Here is a 26,248-nt window from a genome sequence, read left to right on the forward strand (position 1 = left end):
TGGTCAGGCTGGTCTCGAACTTCCGACCTCAGGCGATCTGCCCACCTTGGTCTCCTAAAGTGCTGGGATTACAGGCGTGAGCTACCGCGCCTCGCCAGGACCTCTTTATACTCTTAAATTGCTGTGGACCTCAGATAACTTACATTTTTTTTTTTTTTTTGATAGAGATGGGGCCTTGCTGTGTTGCCCAGGCTGTTCTCAAACACCTGACCTTCAGCGAGCTTCCTGCCTTGGTCTCCCAGAGTTCTGGGATTACAGGTGTGAGCTAATGCATCTTGCTGAAGTTGTAAAGACAATTTTAATCTATCAATGTTTGCCATACTAGAAGTTAAAAATCAGAAAGTTTAAAAATACTTATTTAAAAATAACAATAAGTTGATTTCATATTAATACTAATAATGTTTTAGTGAAAAATAACTATTTTTCAAAACAAATTAGAAGGGGCTGTGTGTGGCTCACATCTGGAATCTCAGCACTTTGGTAGGCTGAGGTGGGAGGATTTCTTGAGCCCAGGAGTTCAAGACCATCCCTGACAATATGGTGAGACCCCATCTACAAAAATTATTAAAATTAACCAGGCATGGTGGTGTGTACCTGTAGTCCCAGCTACTTGGGAGACCGAAGCAGGAGGATTGCTTGAGCCAGGGAGATTGAGGCTGCAATGAGCCATGATCGTGCCACTGCACTTCAGCCGGGGTGACAGGGTGAGACCCCCATCTCAAAATAAATTAAGGAAATAAATAAAGAAGATGGCAGTATTTTACAGTTTTGCAAGTGTCTTACTATCTGGCTTGCGAGAAGATAGCTGATTCTCCTATCTGCTTTTGCATTTAATCTGTTACAATATGTTGTTTTTATTGAAGTTCATGAACAAAATCTGGCTTCATGTAGATATATAATTGGAAGAGGGGATAGTATTTTCAGTCTTTTCTGAGAAGTATGCAAATCTGTTTTTGCTGTTACACCAAAACTTGACAAACAATAGTTTCTCAAAGATTATTATGTGGAATTTGAAACAATCATCAATTAATGTTTTTAAAAATTTGAGAGATAATTCACATGCCATAAACTTCACTATTGTTAAAGTGTACTAGTCAGTGGATTTTTGTTTTGTTTTGTTTTTTTGAGAGAGAGAGAGAGAGAGAGAGACTCTGGCTTTGTCACCCAGGCTGGAGTGCCGTGGTGTGATCGTGGCTCACTGTCACCTCTGCCTCCTGGGTTCAAGGGATTCTCCTGCCTTAGGCTCCCGAGTAACTGAGATTACAGGTGTGTGGTACTGTGCCTGGGTAATTTTTTTATTTTTTGTAGAGGCAAGGTTTTTGCCATGTTGGCCAGACTTGTCTTGATATCCTGGCCTCAAGTGATCCGCCTGCCTCGGGCTCCCAAAGTGCTGGGATTACAGGTGTGAGCCATTGTGCCTGGCCTAGTCAGTGGTTTTTAATATATTCATAAGGATGTTGTATTAATCTGTTTTCACACTGCCTAAAGAACTGTCCAAGACTGGGTAATTTATAAAGAAAAGAGGTTTAATTGACTCAGTTCCACATGGCTGGGGAGGCCTCAGGAAACTTACAATCATGGCGGAAGGGAAAGAGGCACATCTTACATGGTGGCAGGTGTGAGAGAGCAAGCAAGAGTGGGGAAGACTGCCTTATAAAACCATTGGATCTTATGAGAGCTCACTCACTATCACAAGAACAGCATGGGGAAAACCTCCCCATGATCCAGTCACCTCCCACCTCGTCCCTCCCTCCACATGTGGGAATTATGGGGATTACAGTTTGAGGTAAGATTCGGGTGGGGACACAGAGCCAAACCGTATCAGCTATATAGTCAGAATCACTGGCTAATTCCAGAGCATTTTTATCACTCCTGAAAAACTCTCTGTACCTATTAGCAGCCAGACCTCATTCCCTCCTCAGCCCCTGGCAACCACCAGTCTACTCCGTATCCATGGGTTTGCTCAGTCTGGATGGACAGTTTTCATGAATGGTATCATATAGTATGTGATCTTCCATGCCTGGCATCTTTCACGGAGCATGTTTCCAGGGTTCATCCGTGTTGTAGCGGGTGTCAGTGTTTCACTCCTTTTCATGCCTGAATAATATTCCACTGTGTGCTTACACCTTATTTTGTTTATTCATTTATCAATTGATGGGCATTTGTGGTGTTTCTGCGTTTTGGCTGTTGTGAATAATGCTGCTTTCATGTACAAGTTTCCTATGTGAATACATGTTTTCATTTCTCTTGGGTATGTACATGGGGTGGAATTGCTGGGTCATGTATTCATTCTGTGTTTAGCTTTTTGAGGAACTTCCAGACTGTCTTCCACAGCAGCTGTGCCATTTTACATTCCCACTAGCTGCATCTGAAGGTTCTAGTTTTCCCCATCCTTGCTAACATTTGTTATTTTCTGGCTTTTTTTTTTTTTTGAGACAGAGTCTCACTCTTTCGCCCAGGCTGGAGTGCAGTGATGTGATCTCGGCTCGCTGCAACTTCTGCCCCCTGGGTTCAAGCAGTTCTCCTGCCTCAGCCTCTCAAGTAACTAGGATTACAGGTGTGGGCCGCCACGCCTAATTTTTGTATTTTTTGTAGAGACAGGGTTTTGTCATGTTGCCCAGGCTGGTCTCGAACTCCTGAGCTTGAGAGATCCACCTGCTTTGGCCTCCCCAAGTGCTGGGATTACAGGTGTGGGCCACCGTGCCTGGCTGTATATCTTCTTTGGAGGAATTCATACCCTTTGCCTATTTAAAAATTGGATTGCCTTTTTATTATTGCATTGCTCTTTTGTAGATTCTGGGTACTAGATCATGAGTTTTTTATACCCTATTATTGCTATAATTTTCTGGTTCCTGCATTCTTCCTGTACTTTTTACCCACCCAGGGTTTTGCACCTTCATGCTTTGGTCATTTGGAAAATTGTTTCACTGAGTTATGTAGATGTTCCAAATGTTGTCACACTTCATGTTACAGTATCAAAACTTATATTCTTTAATATCACCAATCTCGGCCGGGCGTGGTGGCTCATGCCTGTAATCCCAGCACTTTGGGAGGCCAAGGCAGGTGGCTCACGAGGTCAAGAGATCAAGAACATCCTGGCTAACACGGTGAAACCCCGTCTCTACTAAAAATGCAAAAAATTAGCAGGGCATGGTAGCGGGCGCCTGTAGTCCCAGCTACTCGGGAGGCTAAGGCAGGAGAACCCTGCCATGTGTGAACCCGGGAGGAGGAGCTTGCAGTGAGCCGAGATCGTGCCACTGCACTCCAGCCTGGGCAACAGAGCGAGACACCGTCTCAAAAAAAAAAAAAAAAAAAAATTCGTCAATCTCATCAGAAAAGCCTATATATTAGGAAGTTATCTAGCTTTTGGTGGCAGAAATAAGTTTTCCAAAATTTAATTTTTTTTTTTCCTGAAATTCATATTTTATTACTGGAAACAAGTAGTTTTCCTTTAGTGACAGACATTCATTTAAAAAAAAAAACACTTCTTTGGTTTTTTGTTGATGTCTTAACACATTTGCAAATATGAGTAACTGATTTGCTAGTGGCTCAGCTTGTAACTCAAGTCAGGTGCACAGATGCATGTCCCAAGGTCACTGTTGTCATTTGGTCCACAGGAGAGGTGCTTGGTGCCTGCTGACCATGTGGTCACGGAATACAAAATAAGTTGTACGATAAGGTAGAGATTTAATAAAACTGTTTTCCATCTGTATCGTTTCCTTCAGCCCAAAAAACTTCTTTTAGCTTTTTTTTTTTTTTTTTACAGGCAGTTCTACTGAATTCTCTCAGCTTTTTCTTTTCTGAAAAAGACATTATTTTGCTTTCATTTTCCAAAGATATGGCTGGATATAAAATTTTAGGTTGTCTGAATTTTCTTTCAGGTGAAAATGTGGCTCCATTCTGTGGTGCTGCTGGGGTTGCTTTGTGAGATGAGGTGGGACTGGGCTGACAGTTCTTGCTCCAACTGTTTTAGACACTGACTCTCAACCGTTGTCTTGTCTGCAGCCTTGTCTCTGGTCTGAGGATGGGAGGCATCTTGGGGGTGTTTGCACGGCCCCTGCCTGGCATCTCTTCCCCAGCACTGGGACTGCACTGACTCTGCTCTGTGTAGCTTTCCCTTGCTTATAGGGTTCCCCTCTTTCCTTCTTTGTCCTGTGGATTTTCAGCTTTTAGATTTTCTTTTCTGTGTTGTTTTTACAGGGATCAGAGTTACAAGCAAATGTTTGATTTACTATGTTTAGTCTTCTTGATTTTTTGGTAATGTATAATTATATTTTCCTTTAAAATGTTAGTTTCATTAAAAATTTCAAATTAATTTGCACTTTAAGAAGGGTGTGTTTTTACATGGTGCTTTTTTTAGTGGCTTTGACTTTCCTCCAAAAATGTGACTATTTGTTTCATGTTATGTATTGGTATTTTCATTCATTTTCTTGATTAGATTTTCCAAAGGCCTTTTTTTTAAAAAAAAAAAAAAAAAAGAGAGACAGGGTCTTGCTGTGTTGCCCAGGCTGGCCTCCAGTTTTTGGGCCCAAATGATCCTCGTGCCTCAGCCTTCCGAGTAGCTGAGATTATACGTGTGAGCAGCCACACTCGTCCTTTGCAAAGGACTCTTTCAATCATGCATACAAAACTTCGTTGTGGATTTAAATATCCTTTCTTCTACTTTCTCGTTGATTGAATTTTACATTATCTATATTGATTTTTCGGTCTTTTTTTTTAGTTTTAAAGACACTTTTCGTTCTCCTGATTTGATGTGCATGGTGGACTCCCTTGTCTGTGTTGTTTGATGACGAAGCATTCAGCTCCGTGCCTTTTCGTCTGATCATGGCTTTTACCTCCTCCCTTTAAGCACTGCTGAGTGTGTTTTCCATACTTCATAATTGCAATTTTGATACTGAGTTAGGAATTATAGGAGAGAATACTTAAATTTCTAAGAAGTTGAAGTAATTTGTAAGGGGCTTATAGTTAAACTTTTATAATTAGATTTGATTTGGTATGATTTTTGCATGGTCTGGGATGTGTGACCTGGTCATCCTGTCACAAGTGAGGCTCTTCAGTGAGATGTCTCCACCAGACTGTTTTGTAAGTGGCACTTGCTGTTCGTGTTGGAGAAGCTGAGCTGTTTGACAGCAGTTGTTTGGTGGGTGACCACTGCCAAGATGCAGTGACTCCGCCCCACAGTGAAGGGGGAGCACTGAGCTGGCGTCGGAGTGGGGGTCGGGGCAGGTGGTTTCCTGGTGGTAACAGGTGGACCTTGTTGTGGATCACAGGGAATCCATGTACTTCTGTGTCTGTGTAATTGGCCTAAACAATGCCCATGTCTAGGAGTCAGAGGTAAATCAGGTGAAGTGGGGGTTTCTGGGGGATAATTGTGGAGATACAGTGGTGCGGGACAGCAATTACCTCTTTAATGCATTTCTCTTCTACTTTAGGTAAATCTTAAAATGAGAGAGATAACAGAGAAAGAAGTGAAATTAAAACAGCAGTTATTGGAGAGTCCAGCTCATCAAAAGGTAAAGGGTGAATTTAGTTTCTCTGGAATGCGCTAAGTTAATGTTGCTCCCAATCTTAAAGAATTCTGTTAGTTCCCATCATTTGCTTATTCTCTATTTTTACTCACCAAAGAAGCAGCTAGTCTCTTGGATTCACCTGGTGGGCTGATTCTCCACACCTCAGTGAGATGTGACCATGGCAGCCTGTCCCGTCTCTCCCTGGGAAGGGGTGTTTTGTATTGAACTTTATGGTGGGTGAGGGTATTTGGGGGAATTGGGAACCTTGAGTGAGGGACGTAGGGCCCACCTGGGCGCTAGCTTCCACAAGTCAACAAACAAGGGGAAAATTGCCCATTGCTAAAGATGCCCCCGGAAAGTCCTTGAATGGCCCGTGAGGTGCAGCGTAGCTGGTGGCATACCTGTGTGCCTGTGCCATCACTCTGCTGGATGAACCCTACATGCCTCCTGAAGTGGCGTGATGGCTGGGCTGCACCTTCCAGCCATTAGCCTTTTTCTTCCTCTGACATTATTTTCTCTTTTGCAAGCACATGTGACTAAATTCACTCAGTTCAGTGCACACAAGATGCAGCCCGACCATCTATAAGTTCTCGGCTTTGGAGGGCAGTGTGCCGCCTTCCCCTGTTCCTTTTTCCCCGTCCAGGGGCACCGGCCCCTGGCCATGCATTTGTTAGCTGGGTGGGCGGGTGTGTCAGGCTGCCTGGTGTGCCTCCCTCGTCTGGATCTTAAGCATCGAGCTTCCTCCCTGTTCCTCAGATGGTCATGTTTAACACATGGGTACAGACTAAGCACTAGGCCCTTCCCGCGTCAGAGCTGACTTCTTGCCTTTTGGTACCCAGCCCATACCAAGTTTCCGAAGTATTCTTTGCTACTGCAAAGAATAGTGTTGTGGAGGTGACTCGTGATCTTCCACTTTAATCATCTGCTAATACACCATGCCTATGGCCACGCACACTGGGAAGACTTTGCTTACCAGAGGCCCTCCCGCCTCTGCCGTGTAAACGCCGTGGGGAAGTGTGTGTTACCTCGTCCACACGTGGACCTGCTCTGCTGATGCTCCTCTCCTGCCTTCCTTCTCTCGCTTCCTGAGCAGTCTCCCTCCAAGTGGTATTGGAAGTTAGTGCCTGTAAGTGAACCCCGAGCCTCCAGCTGCCATCTACAGAGCCATCCTGTCGCGATCACTTGCTTCCATTAAAAATTGCTCGCACCCAAAAGTGTTTTTTTTTTTTTTTTGTTGTTGTTGTTGTTTAAATGTCCCACCTTGGAGTTATTTATATAGTACAAGAATTGGCCTGATTCTGAGCCGAATAGGCCTTGTAATATGGCACTTTGGAACTCTAAGTTACATTTCACCCAGTTTCCTAGTTACTTCTTTAAGTGATCAACATGCACGTAATGAGAAGGCGTTCTCTTTTGTGATAGATACAGAGAGAATGAGAAGTGGTCTGGTTGCCCAAGTTACTCTTTATATTTTGTTATTTCTGATGTTACCTTGCCTGACTGTGGTATTTAACATAACATCTATTAGGAGCCATCAGCTGAGTGGTCCAGGTATGCGGGTGATGCACCTGGTAGACTAGGGCTGGAGGGCTGCAGAGAGGGGCTCTCACCAGCGTGTCAGATTCCTCTGTTCTCCTCTGTTCCTGCTGCCTTGGTCTGCATGGAGTGGCGAAGGGACATTTCCTTATTGTCAGGAAAGGGTCTGAGTTTAGGTCAGCCTGGCCACAGGCTTTCTGTAGTTAAGTGTGAATTTTCACATAAAAAGAAAGGTGAAAATAGCATTTGGTTTTCCAACCCTAGTTATGCTCCACCTGGTGGCCCATTCTGGAAGCAGAGCCAGTTTGTTACCCAGGCCCCTGGGGAGAGTACTTGGTGCCAGTGGTGCCTGTCTCGGGAATTTTGGATGCAGATCTTCCAGAGGGCTTTATGCGTACTCCATTAACTGCCTGCATCCTTCAGTGTCATTATTGGGCCCCTATTTTCCTTTGAAGTCCGTCCTCAGTGGGAGTAAGCTGGGAGACAGGGCTCCTTTGAGCAGCGGTAGATTCTGCTGCGGAGCTCACAGATCGTTTTGCTTCTCTTGAAATATGTTAATAAGACGGAAGAAGAAAGCATTTTAAATCAGTATAGATCTTTTAACTTTTTGAATCCTGAAGACTGAAGAGCTAAATATCAAAGCACTTATGTGATTTAGTCAAGGGCTCACAGACTTCATCTGTCCTACAGGAAGTGAGGTTTCACTTGGGAGTTTTATAAAAACAGAAACGTGTTACCAAGAGCAGTAGGTCCCTTAATGCTTTTTTATTAGATAGTTCGTAACCCTAACTTTCTGACCCCAGTGTTCGGTAAGTAGGTCAGTGAGGAGAAGCGTGGAAAGGCCTGGGAAAGACGGACAGATTTAGAGGTCTAACCTCAACACTGTACAGCCTAGAGGTTCAAACCACCTGATTTGCAAGGCAGCTATACAAGTTCCTGGACTCTCGTAGTTCAGGAGTGTTTCACCTGACCTTAAGCCCACCCCATCCATCTTTAATCAAGAAACCATGTGCTTTCCCGCATGCCTATGGCCACCCCTCACGTGTCTGCTGTCTGTGTGGAAGCCTGGCCTGGCGCATGCTGTGGTGCACTGCATGCTGGAACCCGTGGAGTTTGCACGCGTGGTACAGTATGAGGCGGGTCACGTTTTGTAGAGTGTGCCGTGGGCTCCGAGAAACAAGTTAAAGTGTGTGCTGAAACGGATTTTACTGACATAAAATAAGCCTTATTGCTAAATTTGAGAATGTGTTACACATGTTTTTTGCTAAACATCAGTATTGATTATTCTGTATGATGTACTTACTGACATAACAACTTGAAATTATTGATTTTAGACAATTTCTCCTCAAGTTGATTCAGCTGCATGACTCTCAGAATTCAGTCGTTTTTATTGTAGATTGCTGGTTTTTTCCTCTAGTTTGCATCGTGTATTTTCCTCCTGTGGAGAAAATGTGGTTGGCAACAAATGCCATATTTTGAAGCTGTGTTGTGGCTGTTAATGCAGAAAACACGAGTGTACTGCAGGCTGTTTGGCAGCGGGGCTGGGGCTGAGTGTCCTGTCCTCAGTCGCCTGTGTCTGTACTCTCATACGCTGACATGCAGATACGGGGCGGCTCTGAGGGTTCAATGGAGCGCAGAAGGCCACACATGGGGCTTCCTCTGAATGCAGAAACACAGAATCCTTGAGCAGACACTTGTCTTCTGGAGCACCTTGCATGGATTTCGTCTCCTGATGCTTCATTGCCGTTAATAGAGTGGTGGTGGTGATGTTACGAGAAATTTTGTCTAACCTGGCTTCTGAAATTTCTCAAGCTAAATATTAATGCTGTTTTGTGTTTTTCTTAATGACTGAGGCTAGTGATATTACTTAGAAAAGTAACAGTAACTTGGGTCTTCCTAGCGTCAGGATGTTCACCATTTAACTTGTTTCTCGTTAGTGTCTAGTACGTCAGCTTTTGGTAGTGTAGGTGTGTGTTCTGTCTCCTTTCCCGTGTGTGCCTGCACTAGTGGCAGCCTCTGCTTCCAGGTCAGTTTAGAGTAGACTGGCTCTGGTATTGCTGGCAAGTAGTTGCTGTTACCCAGTGTAGCCATGAAGCCCAGCTCCTTGGATCTTGACATATATGTTCCAGGCAAAGTACGTAATCCAGACGTTTCTAACTTTTTCTAGATGATTGCAATTGTTCTCTATGTTGTCTGTTAGGCGTTATGTTAATTCTCGATCTAACAGTGTGCCTGTAACATATATGGTAGTGAAGAGACGTCACATGCAGAGACCGTTTTCCTTTTATCAACTGCAGGTCCGCTATCGACGAGAGCACCTTTCTGCTAGGCAGTCACCCTACTTCCCGTTGTTGGAGGATTTGATGAGAGACGGCAGTGATGGTGCTGCTCTCTTAGCTGTGATTCACTATTATTGCCCAGAGCAGATGAAACTGGATGGTGAGTGGAGAACGCTTCCCTGAAACAGACCCGAAAGGGTTAAAAGAAAATTATAGTGTACATTAATCCACATATATAAAAAAAAAAGAAAATGGAATCCTTAATATAAATGGGGATGTTAGCCTATAGATGAAAAAATTGGGGGATGATGTGCTCATGCTTAACCTGCATTTTATCTGATGACAAAACTGCACTTTGAAATTAGCCGGGTGTGGTGGTGCACGCCTGTGGTCCCAGCTACTTGGGAGGCTAAGGAGAGATGATCACCTTAGCCCGGGGCAGGGGCGGGGGGTGGTGGAGAGGGAGAGAGAAATCGTACTTGAAAGTATTTGAGTGATGTGTGAAAGTATTTGTGACTTTACCTATGTCTCAGAATGGGTAGCTTTTGTAAATCCTTCCTCAACTGATTTAAATCATCTAGAACTTAGTTTGAGGATGGGAAAATTAATGCAAAATTGAGTCTGTTTATGAACCATTTATGAACAACCGCCACACGCTTGGTGTTGGGGACATTCCGATGACAGCATATCTCCCTCCAGGTGTTTACAACCTAACAACGAGGAGAGAGACAGTGAATGACTATCACCAGCACGACAGTGGGTGTCTGGACAGGGGCCAGGGGGAGCATGAATTCTGATTTAGGTTTTGCTAAGCACCCTTCATTCTGAAGTAGGCAGATACCAGGTCAAGAGGTGCCCCCCGAACTAATATGGAAGCATTTGTGTCGGACTTCAGGCGCTGGGTGCATTGAGCTGACATTGATCTTGTTCCTGCTGAGCGTAAAAGTGCTAGAAAATACAGTTTTTTAGACAAAATAGTTTCACAAATATATAGCTGCACTTAAAGGAAGAGGCTGGGCACGGTGGCTCATACCTGTAATCCCAGCACTTTGGGAGGCCAAGGCAGGTGGATCACCTGAGGTCAGGAGTTAGAGACCAGCCTGACCAACGGGGCAAAACCCCGTCTCTACTAAAAATTAGCCGGGTGTGGTGGCACGTGCCTGTAGTCCCAGCTACTCGGGAGGCTGAGACAGGAGAATTGTCTGAACCCGGGAGGCAGACACTGTGGTGAGCCGAGATTGCACCACTGCATTCCAGCCTGGGTGACAGAGCAAGACTCTGTCTCAAAAAAAAAAAAAAAAAAAAGGAGAGAGCCTCAGGTACCAGGAGATGATCTGTCATTGAGTGAAAACTCCTCAGTGGAGGGCAGGTAGGTGCCCTGGGGCCCCTGGGCCTGAGTTTCCATGTTCGTTTGGCCCTGGGCCTGTGTGCTGTCAGGAGCTGTGACTGGGACCTCTTGGGAAGAGAACTGGAAAACTCCACCTACTGCCCAGGAGTGAACCAAGGAGGTCTGACAGATGCCCTTGGCTCTGGGGATGTGGAGGAGAAGCTCTTTAAGGAGGAAATGCAGCTCTTGGGTACACAGTGGATCAGAGGATGGTTGAGATGTGTGTCACCCATATGGCGTGGGAATGCCAGTTGAACGTTAGTGCAACAAGTAGTCTAGGACTAGTGAAGCTCATGGACCCTGGCAGGGATAAAGCACAGCTTGGCTATACAGGGACATTTCCATGAGCCGGGGGATGCTGGCTGCCCACTGAGAAGAGCCCCTGCTGGAAGACGAACTCTGAGAAATCAGAAACCATGCAGGGAAAGCAGGTACTGCAGCTAATTTGGCACCAGGACATGGGTGAAAGATAACAGGATGTTTAAAATGATGGACATAAAAGGAGAACTAGACAAATTAAAGAAGACTGGGGATGGGGGATGGAGTCTTGAGCTGTGTTGCGATTTTCTTCATCCCCCAGGTCTTATCTTGGCACTTTTTTTTTTTTCTTTTTGAGCCGGAGTCTTGCTGTGTCACCCAGGCTGGAATGTAACTGCGTGATCTCGACTCACTGCAACCTCCATTTCCCAGGTTCAAGCGATTCTTCCACCTCAGCCTCCTGAGTAGCTAGGATTACGGGTGTCTGCCACCACAGCCAGCTTTTTTTTTTTTTTTTTTTTTTTTTTTTTTTTTTTTTTTGAGACGGAGTCTCGCTCTGTCGCCCAGGCTGGAGTGCAGTGGCCAGATCTCGGCTCACTGCAAGCTCCGCCTCCCGGGTTCACGCCATTCTCCTGCCTCAGCCTCCTGAGTAGCTGGGACTACAGGCACCCGCCACCTCGCCCGGCTAGTTTTTTTTGTAATTTTTAGTAGAGACGGGGTTTCACCGTGTTAGCCAGGATGGTCTCGATCTCCTGACCTCGTGATCCGCCCGTCTTGGCCTCCCAAAGTGCTGGGATTACAGGCTTGAGCCACCGCGCCCGGCCTTAATTTTTTTATTTTTAGTAGAGATGGGGTTTCACCATGTTGGCCAGACTGGTCTTGAACTCCTGACCTCAGGTGATCCACCTGCCTTGGCCTCCCAAAGTGCTGGGATTACAGGCGTGAGCCACCACGCCTGGCCATGGGACCTTCTTTTATGTGTTCATCTCTTATATTCTCCCTGCTGAGTTCTGGATGCCTTTTATTTTATTTATTTATTTATTTTGGAGACAAGGTCTCACTCACTCTATCACCCAGGGTGGAGTAGAGTGGTGTGATCATGGTTCACTGCAGCCTTGACTTCTCAGGCTCAGGTGATTATCCCACCTCAGCCTCCTGAGTAGCCAGGACTACAGGCACATACAACCATGCCTGGCTAACTTTTGTATTTTTTGTGTGTGTGTGTGGAGATAGGGTTTTGCCATGTTGCCCGGGCTGGTCTTGAACTCCTGGGTTCAAGCGATCTGCTTGCCTTGGCCTCCCAAAGTGCCGGGATTCCATGTGAGCCACCACATCTGGTCCTGGATGCTTTCTGAAGTCTACCTTCTAGTTTATAAATTTGACTTTTCCTTCATTGTGTGCGGCCTGCCCTGTATGTCTGTTGGGGATCTTAAGACAGAGCGAATTGCTAAGGATACAGGCTCATTACCAATTATAATCATGTGAACGGTTTACGGGAAGGTGTGACTGTATTGAAACTCATTATATGTAAGAGCAGAACATCAAAATGGATTTTAAATAATGGCAAAGTTATGGCCAGGTGCGGTGGCTCACGCCTGTAATCCCAGCACTTTGGGAGGCCGAGGTGGGTGGGTCACGAGGTTGGGAGATCGAGACCATCCTGGCTAACACAGGGAAACCCTGTTTCTACTAAAAACACAGAAAACTAGCCAGGTGAGGTGGCGGCGCCTGTAGTCCCAGCTACTCCGCAGGCTGAGGCAGGAGAATGGCGGGAACCCGGGAGGCGGAGCTTGCAGTGAGCCGAGATTGCGCCACTGCACTCCAGCCTGGGCGACAGAGTGAGACTCTGTCTCAAAAAAGCAAACAAACAAACAAAAATGACAGAGTTACAAGTAGAAATGGACAGAGCCACATTGCTGACTTTTGTAGCAGAAACTGATTGATAAAGCAGACAATTTAGTAAGGCCATAGAGGACTTCAGGCTTTATCCAGTGCACCAGCCACTGTGGAATCTGCTCACTTAGAGACATTAAAGACAAGCACTGGAGCCTTTATAAAACGTGCAGTCGATTAAGGCCACAGGTGAGACTGCAGCAGATCCCAAAGAACCAGTACATTCTCCACAGTAAGGTCAAGTGAGAACTCACCAGCTAGAAGATGCAGCCTCTTTTCCTGCCTGTGAATTAGTGATGGTTCATTTCAGGTGTGAATTTGACTGGATTGAGAGATGCCTAGGTGACTGGTGAAGCATTGTTTCTGGGTGTGTGTCTGAGGGTTTTTCCAGGGGTGATGGGTGTGAGTCAGTGGCTTGAGAAAGGAAGACCTGCCCTCAGTGTGGGTGGAGGAGGGGGACTCTCCCTCTCTGCTCTCTCTCCCTTCCTGAGTGGGGCACCTTCTCTCTTCCTGTCCTTGGACATCACACTCCAGGTGTTTTGGCTTTTAGACTCTGGGACTTGCACCATGGCCTTCTGGGGGATTTTAGGCCTTTGGCCTTGGCCTGGGGGCTGCACATCAGCTTCGCTGGTTCTGAGGCTTCCAGACTTGGACCCAGGCATGCTGCCACCCCTGAGTCCCTAGCTTGCAGTTGGCCTGTCGTGGGATTGCTCTGTCTTTGTGATCTTGTGAGCAAACTTCTCTCGTATGTCCTATTGGTTCTGTCTGTCTGGAGAACCCTGACAAATGCACAGTTATTCTAAAATCTTAAAAGATTGAGTGCCTGGAAGCCAGAGAAGACATTTAAATATTTCATGGACCGTAGGGGAAAACGTAGTGGTACTTGCTAGCGTGAGCTCAGCAGGGGCAGAGTTTTACCTGGTTTGCTCACTGATGTATCCCAGTCATCTGAAGTAGTGTTTGGGGCCAGTTGGTGTTGAGTAGGTGTGTGTTATCAGAAAAAGAACATAGAAGTAAACCCAAAAAAAGTTGAAGGAGAAATGAAGGGCAGTTTTCTGTCCATTTCTGTTAGTCAGAAGTCACTCCCAAACAAGGAGAATAAGGAACTGAATTGCAGATTCCATTTTGGATGAAACTAGGATATATCTGGACTCTGAACAAGTCCACTAATGGAGAAGTAATTAAAAAAAAAAAAAAAAAAAAAGCAAAGCGGAGGAGGGGTGGGTGTCAAGCTGGGGAAGCAAAGAGGCTCATCCTGTAGGACCCTGGACAGCAGAATGGAGCACCAAGGATGCTGGTGGACAGCAGTACCTGGGGTGGATTCTTTGAAAGTTGGTCTCCAGCAGTGAGAGCTCCGGTTCACTTTGCTTCTCGTGCCGTTCTCCTCACACACCCTTAGTAGATGCGGGACACTCTTGAGGAGAACTGAGCCAGATAAACTCTAGCCTCAGACCCCAGGTGCAGGCGGGGATGAGGTGACACTGAAATCAGGGCTTTTGTGTAAAACCAGATGAGACTGGTTCTCCTCCCAGTGCACCCTGCCCCAGAAGCCACCATTTCTCTTGCTTGACTCCATGATGCAGACCTGCCCCACATGCAGCACGGGGAAGGATTCTTCTCTGCAGAAATCGGCCTCAGGAAAAAGACCCACAGTGACTCACTCCTTACTAAGAGCGGCAGCCAAAGATTCCTGACATTTGAGGAAAACCACTGACCTGAATGAGAACCCAAATCAACAGAGATGGTGCAAGTGAGCAGCAGAAAATGTTAGAGATGAGAGGGTTTGGACCTCAGAACCAACAGCAGGACTCTGGAAACGATGTCTGCAAGGTAGTGGCACGTAAGTATGTACAGAATCATCAGGCTCAGAACAGCTGTTGGAGTGCTACAGCTTGTTTAGAATTCTCTGGCAAAGTCTGAAGAGCCCCTGAAAACCAGTTCTTGGGAAGGAAATCTTTGGTGCTAAGATGGGAGAGCCACTGAAGTGCTAGAGGACAGAGTTGAAGAAATCTCCCAGAAAGTAGAACCAGAAAAGCAAAGAGATGGGAAATAAGGGAAAAAAGATAGAAAAATAAGGATCAGTGTACGAAGAAAGAGAGGAGAAAGTAGGAGAAAAGAACTCAGTCAACATAAAATGCAGAAAAATGTCCCAAGGACATGAGTGGCAAGTAGGAAGGACCCACTGGGTGGCCAGCAGGATTCCTGAAGAAGGGCCATGGCAAAGCATACCACGATGAACTCCAGAACCCCTGGGAAAGAGGAGATCCCAAATAACTGTGGAGAGACCAAGCGGGTTACACACAAGGCAGGCAGCCCCAATGACACCAGATTCCTCAGCCACAGTCCTGGAAGGAAGATGACTGGGTGGTGCCTTCCCAGTGCCGGGGAGCGTGCCCACGCACACCATCCCGAAGAGGAGGTGGAGGGAGGCTCGGGCCGAAATCCACAGTGCCAGCCTTCCCATGGATGGGCCAGGAACGTGGGACAGAGGCACAGATCAGTAGAAGGCAGTTGGCCTGTCTGGCCCAGAGGCAGTAACATAGGTGAATAACTGAGCCAAGTATTAAATCCAGGAAAAATGAAGAGTTGTCCAAGGAGTGTAAGTAGAGATACTGTGTAGCCCAGCTGTGGAAGATGGTTACATAGTTATGGTGTACAGAGACTCAGTCTGGGTTTAATCACACATCCTTGGCTGTGTGGCGGCTGGGGAGGCACACAGAGGACCACCCACACTGTGGTGGTTGTCTGCTGTGACAGTGGGCTGTAGCCTCTTAGTGATAGGGTAGGGGATGGGCCTGCATGTTCTGTTACCAAGGCCACAGGCAGAAGGAGTGGAACGGGCAGTGATAAGGTTTGGCTCTGTGTCCCCGCCCAAATCTCTTCTTGAATTGTACTCACATAATTCCCATGCGCTGTGGGAGGGAGCTGGTGGGAGATAATTGAATCACAGGGGCGGTTACCCCCCTGCTGTTCTCGTGGTAGTGAATAAATCTCATGAGATCTGATGGTTTAATAAGGGGAAACCCATTTCGCTTGGCTCTCATTCTCTCTCTTGCCGCCGCCATGTGACATGGTGACATGTACCTTTCATCTTCTGCCATGATGGTGAGGCCTCCCCAGCCATGTGGAATTGTAAGTCCAGTAAACCTCTTTCTTTTGTAAATTGCCCAGTCTCAGGTATGTCTTTATTAGCAGTGTGAAAATGGACTAATATAGGCAGAGACCTATTTCTCTTAAGCTTTTCAAAACAAATGGTTTGGCTTTTTTTTTTTTTTTTTTTAAATTGAGATGAAATCTTGTTTGGTTGTCCAGGCTGGAGTGCAGTGGCCCGATCTCTGCTCACTGCAACCTCTGTCACCACCCAGATTCAAGCAGTTCTTGTGTCTCAGCCTCCGAAGTAGCTGGGACTACAGTCGCGCACCATCACACGCGGCCAATTTTTAAATATTTTTAGTAGAGATGGGATTTCACCATGTTGGCCAGGCTGGTCTCGAACTCCTGACTTCAGGTGGTCTTCCCGGGAGCCTTGGCCTCCCAAAGTGCTGGGATTACAGGCATGAGCCCAGCCAGCTTCTTAAAGTAAAATAAAAATTTAAAATTTTGCCATGCAGCGATAGAAAAGATTGTGATCATGTTTTTTGCAGGAATGTGGATGGAGCTGGAAGCCATTATCCTTAGCAAACTAACAGAGGAACAGAAAACCAAGTACTGCATGTTCTCACTTAAGAAGTGGGAGCTAAGGCCAGGCGCAGTCACTCACGCCTGTAATCCCAGCACTTTGGGAGGCCAAGGTGAGCGGATCACCAGAGGTCAGGAGTTCGAGACCAGCCTGGCCAACATGGTGAAACCCGTCTCTACTAAAAATACAAAAATTAGCTGGGCGTGGTGATGCACACGTGTAGTCTCAGCTACTCGGGAAGCTGAGGCAGGAAAATTGCTTGAACCCGGGAGGTGGAGGTTGCAGTGAGCTGAGATCATGCCACTGTACTCCAGCCTGGGTGACAGAGTGAGGCTCTGTCTCAGTAAAAACAATGGGAGCTAAATGATAAGAACTTAAGAACACAAAGAAGGAAACACAAGACACTGGGATCTCCTTGAGGGTGGAGGGTGGGAGGAGGGAGAGGAGCAGAAAAGATAACTATTGGGTACTGGACTTAATTCGTGGGTGATGAAATAATTTGTACAACAAACCCCTGTGACGTGAGGTTACCTATGTAACAAGCCTTCATATGTACCCTCCCAAACCTAAAATAAAAGTTAAAAAAAAATTGGCAGATTTGCTCGATGTGGTAGCTCATGCCTGTAATTCTAGCACTTTGGGAGGCTGAGGCAGTGAGTTCAAGACCAACCTGGGCAACATAATGAGACCCCCAAAATTAAAAAGTTAGCTTGGCCTGGTGACGTGCACCTGTAGTCCCAGGTACTCAGGAGGCTGAGACAGGAGGATCACTTGAGCTCAGGAGGCTGAGGCCACAATAAGCTGTGATTGTGCCACTGCACTCCAGATGACAGAGTGAGACCTGCTCTCAAAAAAAAAAAAAAAAAGTTTTGGCAAATTTAACAGCAAAAAGTGAATAAAGTAGAAAAAATTCCAAAGTTCTAGAGAATATGTAAAACTAAAAGCTTATTGTTTTAAAGAATTAACAAAATAGATAATCTGGAAAGATTGATCAAGAATACATGTATAGCAGCTACTAAAATAAAAATACTGAGAATATTTGTGTGCCATATGTGTTTGAAATGTTAGACAAAATGGGCAATCTTCTTTGAAGCCAAAAGTGGTGGGCAGTCTAAATAGACCTATAACTACAAAGAAAACGGACTCAGGAGTCAACAAATGCATCCACAGGGACCAGCTTCTTCCTGGGGCATTTCCCAGACTCTCAAGGAATTGTCAGCTCCTGTGTTATGTCCCCTGTCCTAGATAATAGGAAAAGATGGAGTGGCCCGAAAGCGGGGGATTATTCCCTGACACCAAGTAGACTATGAGAGGAGATTCTAGGCTGGCTTTCTATGTTCGTATAGATTGAAAATCCTATGTAAAATGTTAGAACAAATTGAACACATTTCTGTGGCAGTGACTTGTGGGCAGTCACCGCCCCCTTCTGATGGTGGCTCTGGGCCTTGTAGGGACGTGATGGGACCTCATAGACTTTTGACCCCACCCGTGGCAGGTGCAGTTCCAGTGAAGGCCGAGGAGCAGCAGTGCCTTTGTGTCCTGACAGAGCGGGTTCTCCGAGCCTGGCAGGGGGCAGGTAGCGGGAGCTGTAGCCAGGGCTGCCCTGTACCCCTGCGCTGCACTTCAGTGCCCACTCCGTATGAGCATTCTCTTGTCATGTGAGAACTGGGAGGCACTTGGGAGTGAATGCAGCAGAAAAGAGGTGAGGAAAATCCATACGCTTTTGTATTTCTCTTGGGAGAAGACTAAAACAAGTGTTCTTAGATCCCCAGTCCGTATTAAAACTTGTATTTTCTCCAGATTGTTCTGAAAACTTGTTGCCAGTCCAGTGAATACTTTTGTCTTCACAGATATTAACAAGGCAATGCAGAAATTCTCTTGGATTGTGTTATTCTTTGTCTCTCTCAACCATTTGAGAGTAACACAGCAAAAGTTGGGAAAGCTAACGTTGGCACACAGATCCCCAGCCTGGTCCAGACTCGCTCAGCTACCCAGGAGCACCTGCTTGGCCCAGCATGCCCTCATAGTTTCCCTTCATCTGGAGTCGTTTCCAGCCTTTACCTCTCTTGACTCTTGATGTTTTCGAAGAGTAAGGTTGTGAGTAGTGGCCCTTGGTGTGTTTGTCTGGAGTTTCCTTGCGGTGTGTCCTCCCAGCGTGTCACCTCAGGGGCATAGTACTGGGACATCTCCGTGTTGGTGACTCTAGCTTCACCCCTTGGTGCAGGTGGCATGTGCTGGCCTTCCCCGCTTCTAAGCTTGCTGTTTTTGCTTTAGAATGCATTAGTAATTTGTGGGGAGAGGCTTTGGACTATGAATATCATGTTTCTCATCAGATTCTCACCTGCTGGTCTCCACCTGTGGATGGCTTCCAGCCTCAGTGCGTCTTCCCGTCTTGTCAGCATTTGCCCCGCTTGCTTGCTTCTTTATTCATGTATTTGTTTATATCCGGATGGCATCATGGATCTTACTTTATTCAGTAGGTCATAATTCATTACTTTCATTTTTATTTTGTTGCTTAAATTGTCCCGGATTTTAGCTGAGTAGTTTTGTAGAATAAGAATGTGCGGCCGGGCGCGGTGGCTCAAGCCTGTAATCCCAGCACTTTGGGAGGCCGAGACGGGCGGATCACTAGGTCAGGAGATCGAGACCATCCTGGCTAACACGGTGAAACCCCGTCTCTACTAAAAAATACAAAAAACTAGCCGGGCGAGGTGGCGGGCGCCTGTAGTCCCAGCTACTCAGGAGGCTGAGACAGGAGATTGGCGTAAACCCGGGAGGCGGAGCTTGCAGTGAGCTGAGATCCGGCCACTGCACTCCAGCCTGGGCGACAGGGCGAGACTCCGTCTCAAAAAAAAAAAAAAAAAAAAAAAAAAAAAAAAAGAATGTGCGGGGTATGTGCCCTAAAAATACCAAGTTTTGCTTAACTTGACATTACCAAAAACAGTGTGGTTTTGGTTCCGGGACAGTCACGTGGACCAGATGAATGAACCACATGTAGAACCGAGAAAAGAGATGCTTTGCAAGGAATCTGGTGCCTTTGAGGTGGCCTCACCGAGGGGAGCCACCCTGGCTGGCCAAGCACATGGCGGCATTGACGTCTCTGTGGGAAAGTGCCGTAAAACCCCACCCCACCCGAGCCAGAAACACCCCTTCCTCGGAGTAAAGATGCGAACCTGAGAAGTAAAAGTTAAGAATTTTGAGAAGATAAAGGAAAATACTCTTATGATATTCGTGTAGAGATGGATTGCCGAAATTATAAAAAGCACAAATAGAAAAGATTGTTAAATGCAACCATATTAAAATGTAAAACTCTCCTGTGACAAAAGCACATCATAAACGAAATGAAAAACTGTACCCATTGAAAATATTTGCAGCACATGTGGCCTGATGAAGGACTGTCACCCAGTCCTTTCGTAATCACAATCCAGAAAGGATTCCAGAATCGGTAAGAAAAAGATGCACAGCCCAAGGCCGATATGGACAGGGCCCACAGGAGAGGACCCTTCATGGCCAGTAACCATGAAGAAGTAAAACACACCAGTCGTCAGAGGCATGCTCTTTGAGAAGGAGGTGCTCACGCCCTCCACCTGGCAGACATGGACAGGTCGGTCATTCTGAGGTGCAGGTGGGAAGGGACAAGCTGTGGAGTGCCGTTGATGGGACTGGAGCGAGGCACAACCATGCAGAAGGGCGCTGCGAGGTGACGCAGGAGGGCATGCCTAGCTCATGGCCCAGTGAGTACCCTCTCGGAGTGTGCCTGGGCAACACCCGTCTGTACACGCATAGACAGCACACGTAAACTTTGTGATGGCAGCATTTGTCATAATCGTGAGAAATCATGGAGGACCACATAGCGGTCAAGATGAGTGACAGAAATCTCCCCATAGCAATATAGATCTGTTTGCAAACATCATGAGTTTTGGGGGAAAAACTGGCTGCTAAAATAAGGCATAGCTTGATACCATTAATGTAAGTTTCTCAAGGCTGAGACAACACTGTGTTACTTGTGGATGCAGACAGTGTAGAATACTCAGGAGGAGTGGGAAGGGTTCGCGGCAGCGTTCGGAGAGTGGTTCCCTTTGGAGATGGAGATGATGTCGGCTGTTTTATGTCTAAAAGAAAAGATCTGAAGCCCATAAGACGTTAACATTTGATGGTCAGAACCGCAGCAAAGGAAACATGCTTAGCGGTGTAAGTGTGCGCAGTTCCTCCGCTTTAAAGGTTTCTTTTGAGAATGAATCTGCTTAGGTGACTGAGGAGGACAGAATTCATGAATGACTGGATGCTGTGGGTCCAGTTTGTGCACACTTCTAAAGCCTTGAAAATGGTTTTTTCCTTAGAAATAAAATTTATGTAAAAAGTTATTTCTGAAAAAATTTTTTTTCCACTATGTATATATTTACAAGCAAAATAAAGTCAAGTCACTTCCCAGGGAGTCCTGAGCTGCACCCTGCTCTCCGCAGGGCTCTTTATCGGAGGGCCGCCCGAGTCCACACCAGGGTGCCGAGACTGGGGAGGGGCGTTCTCTTTGGTCCTGTGACTTGTTGCCCATACTGGCGCTTCCTCCATGGAGGGTCTGCAAAGTCCTGTGCAGTGGAAAGTTGCCCTGCAGATGCTTATAGCCACCAGTCTCCACCTCTTCCTGGAAGGAGACTTGGGCTATGCATCGTCCTTGATCTTTGTGATTAGTCACATTCCTGTGTTATCACTGAGTGGGCGTGGATGAGCTTGATGCTTTACATTTTATTCATTTCCCTTCCCCCTGCTCTTTACAAACACGGAAACAGAGGGTTTTGATGGGTGGAAGAAACTTGGCTCAACATTTACTGGCTACATGCAGCAGGGGCTCTGCTGTAAACCGAAAGGTGATTGTTGCTGTTTGTTTTGGACGCCCACTCTTGAGATCTGAGCGATTTCTATTATGCTTTCTGGATGTTCACCATCAAATTCAGACTTGAGAGGTTCCTGGACTTGTCTTGAGTGTTTTCTTTTTATACTTAGTGTTCCTTGTTATACATCCTATACTCCCTACATTTCTCAATGTCATTACCTTCGTTACTACCTTTATATAAAATGGTTTTCAGTTCAGAATGCTTCTCCCTCTCTCTCTCTCTCTCTCTTTTGAAGCAGAATACCTTTATAATAAATTGTGATTTTCTTTTCGTCTATTAGATATATGCTTAAAGGAGGTAACGTCGATGGCTGACAGTCTGTATAATATTCGGCTTCTGAGAGAATTCTCCAATGAATATCTTAATAAATGTTTTTATCTCACCTTGGAAGATATGCTGTATGCGCCCTTAGTGTTGAAGGTAATAACGAATTATTTGGCATGCAGTTTTAAAACCGTGTGTGGATAAACTACTTACCATACTTTGGTTTTTGTTTTTGTCTTTTAGCCGAATGTTATGGTTTTTATTGCGGAGCTCTTTTGGTGGTTTGAGAATGTCAAGCCAGATTTTGTTCAGCCCAGGGATGTTCAGGAGCTGAAAGACGGTGAGTGACAGACATTCCTCAGGTTGGCAGCGGCTTCCTTGCGAGCCCAGATAGAGTATCCGAAAGTGCTCTCCAGTGGGTCCTTGTTTCTCGCACAGCAGAGTTCTTGGAAGAGCTCTGTACAGCTGCACAGCCCTGGGCCTTGCCTTGCCCTGTGCAGTCAGAATCCCAGGGATGGGCCTGAGAGTTTGGGGAAAGACTTTCTAAGTGATTTTGATGAACTATTCAGTTACGAATCACAGCTCTAAAAATTGCACAACTCTAAAAGTTCCAGAATGGCTGTTCTCACTGCCAGAATGAACAAACTGAAAAAAAATCTGTTTACTACAGATTAAAATAATCTGCCAGGCTTGACAATCTGGAAAGTTTTAAGAAGATAGTATAGAAGAATATCTTTATAACCTTGGATTAAGAAATTATTTCTTACAAAGAATATGAAAGTATTAGCCACAAAGGAAAAGATTGCAAATTCAGCCACGTTAAAGTTTGGACCTTCTTTTCCTTGAAAGATGATAAAGATAATTAAAAAAAAACCCAACTATTAATAACCATAGAGGGGGAAAAGGTACTTGCAGTGCATGTAGTAAAGAGCTAGGATCCAGAATATATAAAGAGCTCGCTCATAGCAATAAGAAAAAAGAACCAACAGAAAAAAAAGGCAAAAGAACAAACACTTGATGAGAGTGGGACCCCATGTGCCTAACTGATTTATGAAACGCTGCTTAGCATCACTCATCAAGGATATGCAAATTAAAGATGACACCCAGACGGCCTGCAGCTTATAATGCTTAAGATTTTTCAGCTTCACAGTGGTCCAAAAGCGATGCGTGTTCAGTGGAAACCGTGCTTCCCGTGTCCTACAAGCATTTTGTTTTTCACTGTCAGTACAGCATTCAGTAAATTACACGAAATATTCAGCACTTTATTCTAAAACAGGCTGTGTGTTAGATTTCTCCTGGCTGTAGGCTAATGTCAGTGTTCTGAGCACACTGAAGGTGCCTAGGCTAAGCCATGATGTTTGCTAGGTTAAGTGTATTCAGTGTGTTTTCTACTCACCGATATTTTCGTTTTACGATGGGTTTATTGGGTCATTACCACACTGTAAGCTGAGCAGCATCTGTGTGTGTATGTATCCTCCCGATCTATTTGTGGCAAAATGGTAGAACGGGACCAGGTATGGGATAGTGTCTGAGAGTGCATCTTTCACCACTGCTGGCAAGAGTGTTCCTTGGAGCAGCCTCTGAAGCTGTTGAGTGTGTTACCCAGTCCTGTGGGTTGTCTGCCCTTTAGCTCAGCAAGCCCATTCCTCTGGTGTATCCCCAGGGAAACTTGGTACTTGTGCGTCAGGACACAGGGAAAGGATGCTCAGAGCAGCTCTGCTCATAATAGCTAAAAAGAAGCTCCCAAATGTGCCTCTGCAGTCAGAGGGGTGCATTGTTCTATGTCCATGCCACAAGATGCTGTACAGCACTGGGCATGTGTGAGCCACAGCCACGAGCAGCTGCAAGGAAGATTCTCCTGATAATGAAGGCACAGAATCACATGGACAGGCTGGAGAGCAGGCAGAGCTCCACTGTGTTTTCCAGGGGGTGTGTATGTGTGTGTGTGTGTGCATGCACGTGCACGCGTGTGTGTGCGTGTGTGTGTGTAGGGGGGTAAAAAGCAGTGGTTAATTGGGCATGTTGGGTGCTCTTGGCAGACTGGTGACTTTCTCTCTTCTGGACCCAAGTGGTGGTTACCTGGATTTTGCTTTATAATTATTTGTTAAGCTCTATGTATGTTTTATGCAGTTTCTCTCTCTCTCTCTCTCTCTCTCTGTGTGTGTGTGTGCGTGCTATTTTACAGTAAGAAAGAGTAATGGCAAAAAGCTTAGAACTGGGTTACCTTGCTGTTAGAATGTTTTTAAGTCACCTCATTTCCTCATGGGTGACCTTGAACTAATTTTTCATCCCTGGACTAACTTTCTTTCCCAACTCTTCTTCTGCCTTAACAATTCCATCTTATAGCAAGAAACACTGTAGTGCTGTTAAACTTGCTTCCTTCATTTTCATTGAGGTTAGCCCTAAGTCAAGGCTATTGCTAACTCCTCTTTTCAGATTAGTTTCTATCCTTCTTGCATTTAAGGTAGAATAGGCTTTCCTCGTTTGATGCCTTCATGACTGCTGCACCATCTCCACTGCTCCATCCTCTCTGGCTTCCCTTCACTGCTCCCCTCCTCCGCCTCCCCTCCCTTCCCCCTCCCCCCTCCTCTCTTCCCCTCTTCCCCTCCCCTCCCCTGTTCTGGGATACTTGTGTGGAACCTGCAGGTTGGTTGCATAGGTATACATGTGCCATGGTGGTTTGCTGCACCCATCAACCCATCACCTACATTAGGTATTTTTCCTAATGCTCTCCCTCTCCTAGCCCCCGCCACCCCTTCACAGGCCCCGGTGTGTGATGTTCCCCTCCCTGTGTCCATGTGTTCTCATTGTTCAACTCCCACTTATGAGTGAGAACATGCGGTGTTTGGTTGTCAGTTCCTGTGTTAGTTTGCTGAGAATGATGGTTTCCAGCTTCATCCATGTCCCTGCAAAGAGCATGAACTCATCCTTTTTTTTGTGGCTGCATAGTATTCCATGGTGTGTATGTGCCACATTTTCTTTATCCAGATGGGCATTTAAGTTGGTTCCAAGTCTTTGCCATTATGAATAGTGCTGCAGTAAACATACGTGTGCATGTGTCTTTATAGTAGGATGATTTATAATCCTTTGGGTATATACCCAGTAATGAGATTGCTGGGTCAAATGGTATTTCAGTTTCTAGATTCTTGAGGAATCGCCACAGTGTCTTCCACAATGGTTGAACTAATTTACACTCCCACCAACAGTGTAAAAGTGTTCCTATTTCTCCACATCCTCTCCAGCACCTGTTGTTTCCTGACTTTTTAATATCGCCTTTCTAACTGGCATGAGATGGTATCTCATTGTGGTTTTGATTTTCATTTCTCTAATGACCAGTGATGATGAAGTATTTTCCTATGTTCGTTGGCCGCATAAACGTCTTCTTTTGAGAAGTGTCTATTCAGATCCTTTGCCCACTTTTTGATGGGGTTGTTTGTTTGTTTGTTTGTTTTTGTAGATTTATTTTAAGTTCCTTGTAGATTCTGGATGTTAGCCCTTTGTCAGATGGATAGATTGCAAAAATTTTCTCCCATTCTGTAGGTTGCCTGTTCACTCTGATGATAGTTTCTTTTGCTGTGCAGAAGCTCTTTAGTTTAATTAGATTCATTTGTCAATTTTGGCTTTTGTTGCCATTGTTTTTGATGTTTTAGTCTTGAAGTCTTTGCCCATGCCTGTGTCCTGAATGGTATTGCCTAGGTTTTCTTCTAGGTTTTTTATGGTTTTAGGTCTTATGTTTAATTAAGTTTTTAATCCATCTTGACTTAATTTTTGTATAAGCTGTAAGGAAGGGATCCAGTATCAGTTTTCTGCATATGGCTAGCCAGTTTTCCCAACACCATTTATTAAATAGGGAATCCTTTCCCCGTTGCTTGTTTTTGTCAGATTTGTCAAAGATCAGATGGTTGTAGATGTGTGGCATTATTTCTGAGGCCTCTGTTCTGTTACATTGGTCTATATATCTGTTTTGGTACCAGTACCATGCTGTTTTGGTTACTGTAGCCTTGTAGTATAGTTTGAAGTCAGGTAGTGTGATGCCTCCAGCTTTGTTCTTTTTCCTTAGGATTGTCTTGGCTATGAGGGCTCTCTTTTGGTTCCATATGACATTTAAAGTAGTTTTTTCTAATTCTGTGAAGAAAGTCAATGGTAGCTTGATGGGGATAGCATTGAATCTGTAAATTACTTTGGGCAGTATAGACATTTTCACGATATTGGTTCTTCCTATCCATGAGCATGGAATGTTTTTCCATTTGTTTGTGTCCTCTCTTATTTCCTTGAGCAGTGGTTTGTAGTTCTCCTTGATAGGTCCTTCACATCCCTTGTAAGTTGTATTCCTAGGTATTTTATTTTCTTTGTAGCAGTTGCGAATGGGAGTTCACTCATGATTTGGCTCTCTGTTCATCTGTTATTGGTGTATAGGAATGCTTGTGATTTTTGCACGTTGATTTTTGTATCCTGAGACTTGCTGAAGTTGCTTATCAGCTTAAGGAGATTTTGGGTTGAGACGATGGGGTTTTCTAAATATACGATCATGTCATCTGCAAACAGAGGCT

At 45.4% G+C, this 26,248-nt stretch overlaps 1 protein-coding gene across 27 annotated transcripts in view; it reads left to right on the plus strand.

Annotated features, from left to right (window-relative positions):
• Nucleotides 1–26,248, plus strand: part of CAMSAP1 (calmodulin regulated spectrin associated protein 1) — a 100,883-nt gene that overhangs the window by 36,750 nt on the left and 37,885 nt on the right. For 7 of the 27 annotated variants that reach the window (XM_074016022.1, XM_074016026.1, XM_074016025.1 and 4 more), the window contains 5 exons: nucleotides 5,433–5,513; nucleotides 8,111–8,170; nucleotides 9,344–9,485; nucleotides 21,715–21,854; nucleotides 21,942–22,038. In XM_074016022.1, the coding sequence (XP_073872123.1) occupies nucleotides 5,433–5,513; nucleotides 8,111–8,170; nucleotides 9,344–9,485; nucleotides 21,715–21,854; nucleotides 21,942–22,038 (520 nt within the window). Of the gene's footprint in view, nucleotides 1–5,432; nucleotides 5,514–6,603; nucleotides 6,637–8,110; nucleotides 8,171–9,343; nucleotides 9,486–21,714; nucleotides 21,855–21,941; nucleotides 22,039–26,248 lie in introns of all 27 variants that reach the window. The other 20 variants (XM_074016024.1, XM_074016027.1, XM_074016041.1 and 17 more) reach the window with 5 other exon arrangements.

The sequence above is a fragment of the Macaca fascicularis genome, chromosome 15, assembly GCF_037993035.2.
Source record: "Macaca fascicularis isolate 582-1 chromosome 15, T2T-MFA8v1.1".
Classification (NCBI taxonomy): domain Eukaryota; kingdom Metazoa; phylum Chordata; class Mammalia; order Primates; family Cercopithecidae; genus Macaca; species Macaca fascicularis.